Source organism: Herpailurus yagouaroundi, unplaced genomic scaffold, assembly GCF_014898765.1.
Source record: "Herpailurus yagouaroundi ecotype Mexico unplaced genomic scaffold, PumYag 28, whole genome shotgun sequence".
NCBI lineage: Eukaryota > Metazoa > Chordata > Mammalia > Carnivora > Felidae > Herpailurus > Herpailurus yagouaroundi.
The window spans coordinates 135,725,677-135,739,065 of record NW_024412376.1 but is presented as its reverse complement, the minus strand read 5'-3'; the positions used below and the strand labels follow the sequence as shown (position 1 = coordinate 135,739,065).

General features: G+C 35.8%; 1 protein-coding gene across 2 annotated transcripts in view; it reads right to left on the bottom strand.

Moving 5' to 3' along the window:
• The window catches only part of RFC1 (replication factor C subunit 1), an 88,179-nt gene that overhangs the window by 26,059 nt on the left and 48,731 nt on the right, over positions 1-13,389 (bottom strand). For both annotated transcript variants that reach the window (XR_005793513.1, XM_040485555.1), the window contains exons 5-9: positions 9,367-9,599; positions 8,172-8,249; positions 3,951-4,028; positions 2,696-2,783; positions 1,628-1,911 (exon numbers count right to left, since the gene is read on the bottom strand). Coding sequence is in view for 1 of the 2 variants with exons in the window: in XM_040485555.1 (XP_040341489.1) it covers positions 1,628-1,911; positions 2,696-2,783; positions 3,951-4,028; positions 8,172-8,249; positions 9,367-9,599 (761 nt within the window). In the remaining variant the exon portion in view is untranslated. The remainder of the gene's footprint in view (positions 1-1,627; positions 1,912-2,695; positions 2,784-3,950; positions 4,029-8,171; positions 8,250-9,366; positions 9,600-13,389) is intronic.

Below are 13,389 nucleotides of genomic sequence, written 5' to 3'. Positions count from 1 at the left end.
TTTTTCCACTTCCTATTTTACATTTTTTTAACTAAAAGACATCTCAAATCCCTTTGAGAATAGACCAAATATTTCTATGCAAATAAGTGATTTTAATCAATAAAATAAGTTGCTTTGGTTGTAAGTTAAGTAAGCCATTAGAGGCTGGTCCTAGACTCTAACCCTACTTTTTAACAGCGGTTCTTAAAAACTGGTGTGCATTTATATCCATCTTAGGAACTTATTAAAATACACTTGCCCAGACCACCAAACCATATTTTTAACAAGCTTCACAGGAGAGTCCAATGCATACCAAAATGGGAAAATTATTCATTTATAACATTAATTCTAAGAAAAACGCAATTCTGAATTATACACAACTTTATAAAGTAACTGTGAAGCAGTCATTTATGAAGTTGAAATTATCTGACCAAGGTAGACTGAATTTATTAAACTCTCTGATATTCCCAAAGCTGCTAACATAAAATTTCTGAGTCATGCTATTCCAACTTTGAAAAGTAAGGTGAAGAGTAGCAATACCATTTAAAGATTTCTTCTCCTTTAATAAAAATAGACCAATCTCTATAAAATGAACATGTTTAGTATGCCTGAAGAAAAACATTCATCCACCAGATAAGTATTTAAGTTTAGTAAAGAAAAATCAGAGACCAAAATGTTAATTGCTCCCTTAAGCATATTTACAAGCACTGACCACAAACAAAAGCATCTAGAAATCACCATTTCACTGTTCTACACTAAAAAATAATGGTGATGAGCAGTTAAAATATACAATATTCTGCTTTTATTTCTAAGTACCTAAGAGGCTTGAAGGAATAGTGGTTTCTCATTATGAATCTAAGGTGGTTCCAAATTACAGATTCTAAGAAACCATTCAATTCTCAAATATATATGAAAACAAAAGACAATTTTTGAAAACCATTTTGCATTATTTCATTGTTTTTTTGCCTTTGCAAATGAATTCACTATCTCAACACTGTTATACAAGAGCAAAAAGGAGTACACTCAGGGCAAATCCCAATTATTTTAATGATAATAGCAAAAACAGCACTTATGTACTAAGCACGGTTCCAAGTGGTTTTATATATTAAGTCAGGTACTATTATTATCCCTATTTTACAAATGAGGAAAGAAAGAAGAGAGAGAGGAAATAACCAGACCAAGGTGACACATCTGCTCAATGGCAGAGCTGTATGATCTGAAAATGGCTCCAGAGTCCATTCTGAGAGCCACTATGTTGTTATACTGTTTTTGTTTTTGTTTTTGTTTTGCCTCAGAGGACCTGAGTTTAAAGCTGGCTCTGCTGCTTACTAGTTGAATGATCTTGGAAAAGTTACTTAATTCTTTCATCAGCCTGTTTCCTCATCATTAAAAACTGAATAATAAAAGTAATTAGGGTTGTTGTGAAGATTACCTGAGATACCGTATGTATTAGTGTAATATCTAATACACTTTAACACTCAATATTGGCTAATTTAGCTGTATTAATAAGCTATATTCTGCAATAGCATCTAAGTAAGATATCTTAAACATATTAAAATGACTTAAAAAGCTAAAAATAAGACTTGAAAACAGTCGAACCCGGACCAACACATAGCCCCCAAATGATATACTTTTAGAAAATTTCTACCTCTTTTTTAGCTGGAGAACTTTTGGATTTCTTAGGAGTTTTTGTCTGTCCTTTCAATTCAATGGCATTTTCTTTTCTTTTTGAAGCCATAGGCTCTGTTTCTTTATAAGAACTCTCTCCTTTTTTTTTCAAAAGGGCCAACTTGGAACTGGCTTTTGGAGAAGTTTCCCCTATTTTGTGAGGTGAGGACTTCAAATGTTGCTGAGATCCTTTCAAACTTTCACATTTACTTTGCTTCTTAGGACTACAGTTCTTTCTGTCATCTGAAAATTGTTCTGTTTTTGCTAGAAAGAAAGCAAAGATTATCACTTTTGTTTTTGGGAAAATGATACCCAAATCAGGATTTTTTTTCATTTTTCAACTCAATAATATTAGCACACAATGTCATATGGTGATTTCATAACATTTACATTAAGAATTTAGTTCTTTATACAAAGTATTTATTTTTAAAAGTTTAACATTTGTACATTTTTATATAAACAATTCAAATTAAAGGATCTGTCTGTCCTTTTAAATATAAATGACTCTACTTCAAATGATATGGTTAAACTACATCGAAGGACATGCCCTTTATTCCACAGATAAACTTCAATGATCTGAAATTTACACAGAATTTCAGAGTAGAAATGTCACATGAAAATTCTGTGTTTGTAACATAGTCTGAAAGCCCCAAATCCTGTGATTTCAAGACTAAAAGGCACTATGTGAATGAATTTACTTATAGGATTAAGACCATCTATACTAGCAGACAGATTATCAGCTTGAAACATCTAGTTCTTTGCCATCAGATACTGAAGTCCACATGTTGCACTACACTTGGAAATTAACATTAATGTGAAACTAAGAACTGAAATACATCTTTTACAACAATCATAGAATAGACATTTAATACCAGCTAATATCCAAATAGCTTTAAAGTATCTAAGAAGAACATGTTTCAATAGTCCTATGAAATAATGTCTACCTAACAATACAAGGCAATTATTGAATAGAACGTTTAAACAGATTATCATGAATTTTCTTCTGTAAAGATAAATGTTCCAGCCCACTTTTTCCTGCTAATATTACCTTTATGAGGAGATTTATGTTTTTCTGCTTTACTTAAATTGGCTTGGACAGATGACAATGTTTCTCTTTCTTCTGGGTCCTTTCGAGCCTAAGAAAATTTAAAGTGTCAAATGTGACAAGTAACAGGAAAACTACTACCACAAAATATGTTATTAAAATTGACCAAAGTTAATTTTAAGTTTTGATTGTAAGATTAAGGGCCAACTTCCAAGAAGATAATACAATAAATTTCCATTCCTTCATCCCCAAAATCTCTAGGAAAAATGATGCATTTTTTTATGTTTAATTTTACACGAGTAAACTGATGAAAGGTTATAAAAAATGTATCTATAAAAAAATTATCACAGTTGATCCCAACTTGTAAGAATCGAAGACTTGCTTCTGCTTCTTTCACCTCAATTCTCAATTTGTTTGTGTTAGGTAACTAAAAACTAAAATCTAAACCCAAAAGACTAAATTAAAGAAACAATCCAGAGCTCAAAAGAAGACAGCGCTTTCCCAAAAGAAAAAATAAAATCCACTCTCTCCACTGCTCCCCCAAAATTCCATTTTACAAAGAGGTCACAAACTAGGATACATAACGCAATATTTTTTTTAATAATTATAATTTGAATGCCTTTAACGTGGAGTAAGGTTTTTTAAATGACAAACTCCCCTCCATTCCTTATTATCTTATACCTGCCTGCTGTTAAAATCTTTTAAAATAGTCAAACATTGATACTGACAATATTAACAGAATGATTCAATGGAAACAAGGCTAATTTTTTGGAGAGAAAGTGCTTAAAAAAAAAAACACTGATGCTTTTAAATATTCCCAAAAATATACTCATTATTATCTGAGACTAGGACTAATACAGATCTTAAAATTAGCTAATTAGAAATAGTAAAATTGTGCTCCCAAAAGTTAACATTTGAGTTATTAAACTTAAGTTCCTTAGCAACATCTGTAAGTGCTATTCTCTGAACAAGTACATAAGAATCCATCTGTGAGAGAGACTGTAAGTAAAAGTTGTAATTCATTATTTTGTGAAGAACGGTTCTGGTTGGCTTTGACTCAATCAATCTTCCTTCAGCAAGAATATGTTTCTCAATAAGCTTCCTCAAGATATTCTTATAAATTAAAATAATTTAGCTTCTTTCTAGAAGTTACTCATGGTTGGTTGTATGTCCAGAGCCTCGAATACACAGGTATGAAAGGGACCACTGATCTGCAGTGTATATTCAGAGTGCAAACAAAAGCTGGCTCACACACCACCTTTTTGGTCTTTGGTTCTTCATCCAGCATGGCTAACGTTCTGGCAAACTCTTCATCTTCGTGCAGCTGTCGCTCCAGCTGTAAAAAGTGTCAACACAATGAGTTGCTTTTTCTTTCTGTAAATGAAAGTTTTTAAATGTTTCATACATGATACTTCAAAGTGGAAAAAACACTTTCCAGAAATTACAATATTTTTTCCACTTAATATTCAGTATCACAGATTTGTTTCGTTAAGCCAAATTAGACTTCAGAATACTTATTTCTAGATTTGCAGGTAAAATAGACAAATTGAGCATATTTTTAAAGTCTCACTTACAAAGTTGAAAGTCTATGGTTTTTTTAAATATAACACAGATCTCTTATTCCATTTTTTTTTTATTTATTTTGAGAGAGAGAGAGAGAGAGAGAGAGTAAAAGCGGAACAGGGCCAGAGAGAGAGGGAGAGAGACAGAATCCCAAGCAGGCTCCGCAATGACAGCATGGAGCCCAACACGGGGCTGGAACTCATGAACTATTCGATCATGACCTGAACCGAAAGAGTCGGACGCTTAATCAAATGAGACACTCAGATACCCACAGGTCTCTTATTTTTATTTATTCTGAATTCTACTAACAGCTCTGAAAACAATCTCATCCATACAGAAAAACAACAGACTGGAGGGCACAAACAAAAAAGTGAATCTAAAAAATAAAGAAAATTATATATTTTCTTTGTATACAATACTATTACATACAAGTGTAACTATCACTTATAATCATCAAACTTCAATTTTCAATTACTAATTCAGATGTATCTCTTCTGACTTTTGAAAATTTATTTCATCATCCTAACATGCTAAAGTAATAGACAGCATGTAGAATAAAGATACTCTACTTGCCTTGTTGTTATTTCCAGTATTTTCATTTGCAGAAAAATGGAACTCTTCCAGAAAAGAATGTGTAGCAGTGGAATACATTTCTCATTTATAATTTTTTATTTTCATTTATTTTTGTTTTTTGAGAGACAGTGTGAGTAGAGGAGGGGCAGAGGAGAGGGGGAGAGAGAATTCCAAGCAGGCTCCACACCCAGCATGGAGCCCGATCCCATGACCACGAGACCATGACCTAAGCCAAAATCAAGAGTTGGACACTTAACTGACTTGAGCCATCCAGGTGCCCCTATATTTCTCATTTATAAACTAATTGGTTTTACGCCCCAGTTTAACAATAAAATAGTTTAATGTAATATCAAACAAAAGCCTCCTTGTATCATTCAAAGGATGGAACCTCCAAATCTACTCAATCCAAAAGAAAAGGCTTTGAAATTGGCAGAAGCCTGATGAGAACACAGTAACCAAGCCTTTTGTTTATAAAATGAACTAATTCAAGCTACACAGAACTGTAAGCAAGCCAGACAGATGCACATTATTATGTTCTGTTACCAAATATTTACTTACTATAACTGAACTAAGCATTTAATTACTAAAAACAATATGAAAAATCTTCATCATAGAAAAGTGCTTCAAATTCTAAACCTCCAGTTGCAGGGATTTCTGGTTGAACTCTACCATTTTCCCCAAATTTCACACTCTATAGTATGCTTCTGGTAAAGAGGATTTGAGAAGCCAGAACAGAAGAAATGAAAATACTCCCATTAGAAATTCATCAGCGGGGGGGCACTGGGTGACTCAGTCATTTAAGCATCTGACTCTCGATTTCAGCTAAGGGCATGATCCCACAGTGGTGAGACAGAACCCCACGTGGAGCCCCATGTCAGGCTCCATGCTAGGAGTGGAGCCTGCTTAAGATTCTCTCTCCTTCTCCCTCTGCCCCTCCCCAGCTCATGCACAGACGAGTAAATTACCCAAGTAAGGTTCTAAAAGAATGTGACAGCAATGGGAAAACAGGGGCACTGTGATACAAAGTACCAAAGCCAGTTTGGAAAGGATGGGGTAGGTCTCCAGTATTTGAGACAAGAAGCCATATACCTAAAAATTACTTCACCGTTTTAATGAAACCATTTGTGCTACCTTCAGTCATCAGGATTATCTGCTTACAGTCTATGTAATTCAATGTAATCAAATAAGATGGAAAAGATTTTGAAAACACAAACTCTGTGTAACTGCCAAATTAATGAAATGTGATCAGACATATTTCAGAAAACTGAAATACTGTTCTCTCACAACAATATTTAACAAGAGCTTTTTCTATGCCAAGCACTAAAATGAACACTGATGTCACAAAAGCAAAATGAAACTAAACAGCCCTGGTGTATGGACTTAGAGCCTATGATAAGAAAACGCATAAATAACAATTATAATAAATGTTATTAGTAGCTACAATGGGGTGCAACACAGTATATAGGAGGGGTTTCTAATATAGTTAAGAGAGTATAATAAAATGACACGTAAGCTAATAAACAGGAAGGGGGTTCAGGCATCAGGTATCAAGGTCTGGAGCCTTTGATAGAGATGAACACTCTTCTTTGAAATATTTTCTTTGTTTGGCTTCCAGAAAATAACAAACTTTCTTGATTTTCCTACTTCACTAGCCACTTTCTTAAATCCCCTTTGTTAGATCATCCTCCTTCTCTTCCTGACCTCTAAATTTTAACAGTACTCTAGAGTTCAAACCTGAGACTTCTTTTCTGTTTACATTCTCTACCCATGATCTTATCTGGTTACACTGGTTTCAAACACCATTCAAATGCTAATGATCCAAATATACATCTTCAGTTTAGACCTTTCCCCTGAGCTCCAGATTCTTCTATCCAAACGCCTACTCTGCATTTCCATGTGGAAGCCTATTAGGCATCTCAAATTTAACACGTCCAAAACAAAATTCTTTATTTCTTTGTACCAGTGTTCATCTTAATAAATAATATCACCATTCATCCAGTTACTCAAGCCAAAAAACTGGGAATCCTCTTTGCATCTTCTCTTTCCCCCACACCTTACACACAATCTGTTGGCAACAACTGAAAGGTTGCACCTTCAAAGCACATAAAGATTTCATGACCACTTCTCACTACCCCTGGTACAAGCCAACTTCTCTCACCTACTCAACCATAAGAGTCTCCAAACTAATCTTTTGTTCTTGCTCCACCATGGTTTATTAGCCTCCCAGCAGCCAAAATAATTTCCTTTTAAGATCCATCAAATCATGTCACTTCTGTATTCAACACTCCAATGGCTTCTAATCTCACAGAGACTAAAATCCAAAATCCTTACCATTTCTTTTGGTAGGTTCCAAAGACTTGTCATGACTTACAGGATTTCCAAATGCATCAAACTCAAATGTTTCCACCTCAAGAAAACTACTTGCTTTTCTCTGTTTAGAAATCTTCCTCCAGGTAGTCAGTCCCATGCCTCACCATTATCACTTCATTTTGTTCCCCAATGTCACTTCCTCACAGGGGCCTTCCTAACCCCTCTATTTAAATAGAACACTCATAATCCCACTGATCACCCCAAAACTATCTATCCTTTTACTTTTCTTCACAGCAGTTATAATGATAGGACATTTTTTTTTTAACTGCAGTATCCTTAACACTTAGAACTGTGCCATGCACTCAAGTACGAGCTCAATAAATACTTGTTGAATGAATATAAAAAGTTTACAGCTCACGAGAGCCCTCTGAACTGGAACAGATTTAGGGGTCATCAGCATATACATAGTACTTTTAGCCACAAGAGTGGATGAAACTGCCCATACTGAAAAGGAAAAAGATATGACCAAATTAAATTATTTTAACTATACCAAAGGAGGCTTCCACTCAAAGAAATCTAATAATAAATCTTTAAATAATTATCTCCTACTCTCATCATTTATCTTTTACATAAATTTAGAATTTTAGGGGTGCCTGGATGGCTCAGTTGGTTAAGCATCTGACTCTTGGTTTCGGCTCAGGTCATGATCTCGCAGTTTGTGAGTTGGAGCCCCCCCATCAGGCTCTGGGCTGACAGTGTAGAACCTGCTTGGGATTCTCTCTCTCCCTCTCTCTGCTCTTCCCCTATTCACTCTCTCTGTCTCTCTCTCAAAAATAAAAATACACTTTTTAAAAACTTTTTAAAATAAATTTATATTTTTATATATTAGATTTTAACTTATTTTACACATAACTCTTACAATGAGAGTCAATTCAAAATTAAACTAGAACAATCCTGATCATTTGGCCTGAGTACACTAAACAGCAAGGCACAACATCAAGCTGTTAATGATACCTAAACAAAATGTCAATACCTCTGCATCTTCATCAAATTGCAATTGCTTGGCGATGGCTTCATCATTTAATCTGGAATCATCCACATTTTGTGAAGGCTATATTTCAAAGATAATCAAGCAAGATCAGATAAACCTTAAGTTAAAAATAAAGTACTTTTTCTCGACTGTAGCTAATTAAATACACCAATGAGCAATAAATTTATCAGTTATAAAATAGTCTCAATGCACACCAGCCAGAAGATTATGTTCATAGCTACTCCCTGACCACATGCAATTTCCTAATGAGCAAATATCCTACAAACAGATGGTTCTCACTTAATTCTACTGTAATGTTCAAAAGAAGTAACCCCAAAAACCTGCAGACTAACATCTTGGCTTCAGAAATAGTCCAGAACATTGGCAAACCAGTATGTGTGACTGGTTACATTTGTCCTACAGAGGCACTAATGCAATCAACAAACACACATCATTTGGCAGGCTTTAACTCAGGAGACTATCTTCACTGTAATTTATGTGTATTTGTTTCCTAAATGTTCAGAAGAAAATGATTCCAACATCAGCCAAAGTAGAAAGATCAAAAGTATAACACAGGTAAGCTCTGTTTATAAGTTATATACTTACGACCTCACTTGGGAACAAACTTACTGTCCAATTTTGTCTGGCTGAAAGTCAAAGGCAAAGTGAGTTTGCATTCTCTCTCTCTCTCTTTTTTTAATGTTTATTTACTTACTCTTGAAAGAGAGAGAGAGAGAGAGAGAGAGAGAGACACTAAGCAGGGAAGGGGCACAGAGAGAGAGACAGAGAGAGAGAATCCCAAGCAGGCTCTGTGCTGAGAGCACAGAGCCCAGTGCAGGGCTCAATTTCACGAAGCATGAGATTATGACCTGAGCCAAGATCCAGAGTTGGAAGCTTAACCAATTGAGCCACCCAAATGCCCCAAGTTTGCATTCTGAGTATTTAAATTCTAAGCATTTCAATTTATTCCTATGATTTAAATGATCTTTTCCCACTTTCATATACAAAAAAATAAATGTGTAATATGCTAAATTCCTTATCCTCTAAAATGACGGCAGTATGTTTTATCCATAATCACAGGAAAATTATTTTCATTAAGAAAATATGCTGATCAATTTACAACATCCAAATTTCTTTTATTAATAACAATAAAGGGGTACAAATCCTGAATATTCTTGCTTGAATGCCGAACACTCACCTCTTTTCTTTTGCTTGCTACCATCTTCTTATCTGATCGTTGGACACTTCCGGTTCCAAAATAATCAAGCACTGATGTGGGGGTAAGTTTTATTGGTGATAAAGGCTTATTCTTGGTCTTAGTGTTTTCTTCATTCTTTTTCTTATTCGATGCTCCAAGATAACTATTTGTAGATCTTCCATTCTCTTTTGATTTAGAGGCTGCCTTCTTACACATAAAGTCATCTTCTTCATCTTAAATGGAATATAACCAAACATTACTTAATAAAACATTGATTCTAATTATATAAAGCAACCACTTCCACCAGCTTTATAAAAACTACTCTAGAGCTATGGAAGGCTAATGATTTGTTTCTTCCTATCTCCTAATTCAACAGTCATCCTTACATTTACCACTGCCATATATGTATTAAACCATTTCCACCAGTTACCACCCCAGAGGACACAAATAGATTTATTTACTCATGTTTTCAACAAATATTTACAGAGTATCCATTATGTGCTGGCACTGAGGACACCTACAGTGATACAGTGAATTAAAAAGACAAAATCCCTGCCTTCATGGAGCTTGGAGTCTAGAAGAGGAAACAGATATACAAGTAAACATATGCTGTCAAATTATAATTGCTATAAAGAAAAAGTAAAACAAGATGAAACAATTCAAGAGCAATGAGGGGGGTGCTCTTTCAGATATGGTCATCAGGGAAAGCCTCTTTGATAGGCAACATTCAAATAGAGTCTGGAAATGAAGATACCTCAGGCAATGAAAACTCAAGAGCAAAAGGCTTAAAGTGAGTGAGCTTGAAGGTCACTATGACTGCAGCATAATGAAGGGGATACATCACTAGAGTTTCAGTGAGAGAGGGAGGGGTCAAATCATGTGGGATCATGGAAAGAATGTTAGGTTCTATTTCAGAATGAGAATCCACTGGAGAATTTTCAGCAGAGTAGTGAGTGATCCAACTTAAGTCTTATCCTTTGGAGAACACACCATCAAGCGGGAAAAACAAATGCAGGAAGACCATTTTGGAAGCTCCGGTTGTTCCAGAAGAAATGGTGATGCCTTGAACTAGAGTTATTTGCAGAGGTAATAAGAAGTTGTCAGAGTCTAGCTCTATACTGAAGGTGGACTGTCCAGCAATATCTAGCCATTCATATAAGACTTTAAATACTTTTTTTGGTTACGTTTTATCTTTCTTTTAAAAAGTTCTCATTAAACATCTAGTTTAAAAGTCTTTCTAAGCTTTCTAATCTTTCTAAAATGCTTAGATACAACAATGTACCTCAGAAAGGCCTAAAAGACATGGGGTTTTTTTTTTGGTTCAGTGATTCACAAGATAAAAAGCTCTTTTCATTGGCCATTACCAATAACAAAAGAAATCCAATAGAAAAATCTAAAAGGCAATTGTGAAGACCAGGTCACTGTATGGGTGGGAGAGTTCACTTTATAAGTCTGATGTGCAAGGCCACATATAGGTGAGTCACTTCCTCTCAAGTACTCCCTCATTTAACCAAGAGCATTTGCCATGCACTGTGCTATTCCTACGTGGTTGCCACCTCAAAGAGGAACGTACCCACAATATGTAAAAAAAATCAAAAAGGATTAAAGGCTTACTTTCTAATTATTGTTTAAAGTTTATTATTTATTTTGAGAGAGAAACAGAGCACACGCATGCCCACAAACAGAGGAAGGGCAGAGACAGAGAGGGACAGAGAGAATCCCAAAGAGGCTCTGCACTGTTGGCACAGAGCCCAACATGGGGCTCAATCTTAGGAACCATGAGACCATGACCTGGACCATGATCACGAGCTGAGCTGAGATCAAGAGTCAGATGGTTAACCAACTGAGCCATCCAGGCGCCCTACTTTCTAATTATTATATTTATACTAAAATGAAACTACAGAGGTGCCTGGGTGGCTCAGTCAGTTAAGCGTCCAACTTTGGATCAGATCACAGTTCCAGCCTGGCATCGGGCTTTGTGCTGACAGCTCACAGCCACCTACCGCAGATTCTGTTGTCTGTCCCTCTCCCGCTCACACTGTCTCTCTCTCTCAAAATATAGACATTAAAAAAAAAAAAAAAAAGTAACCCACCACTTAAAGCAAATTCTCTACAAATGAATTGTTCACTACAAATTTCCAAAGAATTTACATTTCACACTACCCTCCGAGGGCCTGGATAATCATGAATAAATTTATAAAATGGCTCCATACTCCTCGCCACCAACAACTGGACCAGGAGTGGACACTTGATCAAGATGGGGGCCAATCTTACCCTTGATCAGTTTGCTAAACTGACATATTTACACTAAAGTGTTAAGGTTCATTCCTGCATTCAGAATAGCTTAACAAATTGCATTTTGCTTACAATAACCTACGTTTTTCACGATAAGCAGGTTTTAACCTGCAAGCAAAAGATTTTACTTAAAGCATACTTGTTTTATTTATCCTCAACTATAGTCAATCTACCTTCAAGCTTAAAATTTTCATTTGTAAACTTTTCTAAGCACATCCAAGGCTTTATATACTTAGATTTCAGTTTAACCATTGTTAACAAGAGTCAGCCAGCTGACCAGGTTCAGTCACTCACATATCTGTTCTCCCCACCTGACAATCGGACCTTGTGTGTCACTGCCAGATGTGGGAAAAGGTGTCTGATTCAGATGGTTTTGCAAAGGAGAGGTGTCAATATCACCATTCCACTAAAGTACAACAGCCACGATAATCACCCATAATAGTCCTGATAACCACTAAGAATGTAATTTGAAACTCTTTTCTTTTTCTCTAAGATAACAACGTAATGAATTGTTATATTACAGAAACCCAAATAATATTTTATAATTTAGGGGCGCCTGGATGGCTCAGTTGGTTAAGTGTCCAACTTCGGCTCAGGTGATGATCTCACGGTTCGTGAGTTCAAGCCCCGCATTGGGCTCTGTGCTGACAGCTCAGAGCCTGGAGCCTACTTCAGATCCTGTGTCTCCCTCTCTCTCTCTGCCTCTCCCCGGCTCAAGTTCTGTCTCTCTCTCTGTCTCAAAAATAAACATTAAAAATAATAATAATAATATTTTACAATTTATAGCTGGTTTATTTTAAACCCCTAGACTCAGTTAAGCTGTAGCATAACCAAACCAGTGGCATTCAACAAACTATTCTACTTAGCAGTCAAAAAATACTATGCAAATTATGCAAAGTGCCCTTAAAAGAAGATTCAAAACAAGACCAACACTGCTGATACCCTGGCTTTAATTTAATAAAAATAACCACAACACTGGAATCTACAAAGTGTAGACAACCAATACATCTCCCTTAGAGAGTAAGTGCAAAATTAAAAACATATTGTTTTTATAATATGTATATATAAGTGTATATAAGACTTCTAACCTCATCTGAGAGCTTATTAAATTTTATAATTTTCACTTGGTGAAATTTTCACTTTAAGTTCAACAGCTGTATTTCTGGGCACGAGGGATTACCTTAATGAAGAAAGAACAAAATTACATTGTCTCTGCAAAATGATAGTCCTCTACTAGATCCCCCTTTCCCCACTTTAAAAATGCCAAAAGCAGTAACATTCCATTTCCACTACACCCAGCCATGCTAATAAGCAGCATAACAGAAAATCCCAGAATTAAATGGACCATGTCAATCACTGTTCTTCTGTTACAGTTCTTCCCTAATTACTCAAGAACTTCCTCACTATCTAAAATGTTGTATTTGTCTTTAAGAACTCACTCCAGGGGCGCCTGGGTGGCGCAGTCGGTTAAGCGTCCGACTTCAGCCAGGTCACGATCTCGCGGTCCGGGAGTTTGAGCCCCGCGTCGGGCTCTGGGCTGATGGCTCAGAGCCTGGAGCCTGTTTCCGATTCTGTGTCTCCCTCTCTCTCTGCCCCTCCCCCGTTCATGCTCTGTCTCTCTCTGTCCCAAAAATAAATAAACGTTGAAAAAGAAAATTAAAAAAAAAAAAAAAAGAACTCACTTCAGACAAGATCAATCACTGCTATTTGGTATAGCCCCAGAAAGGG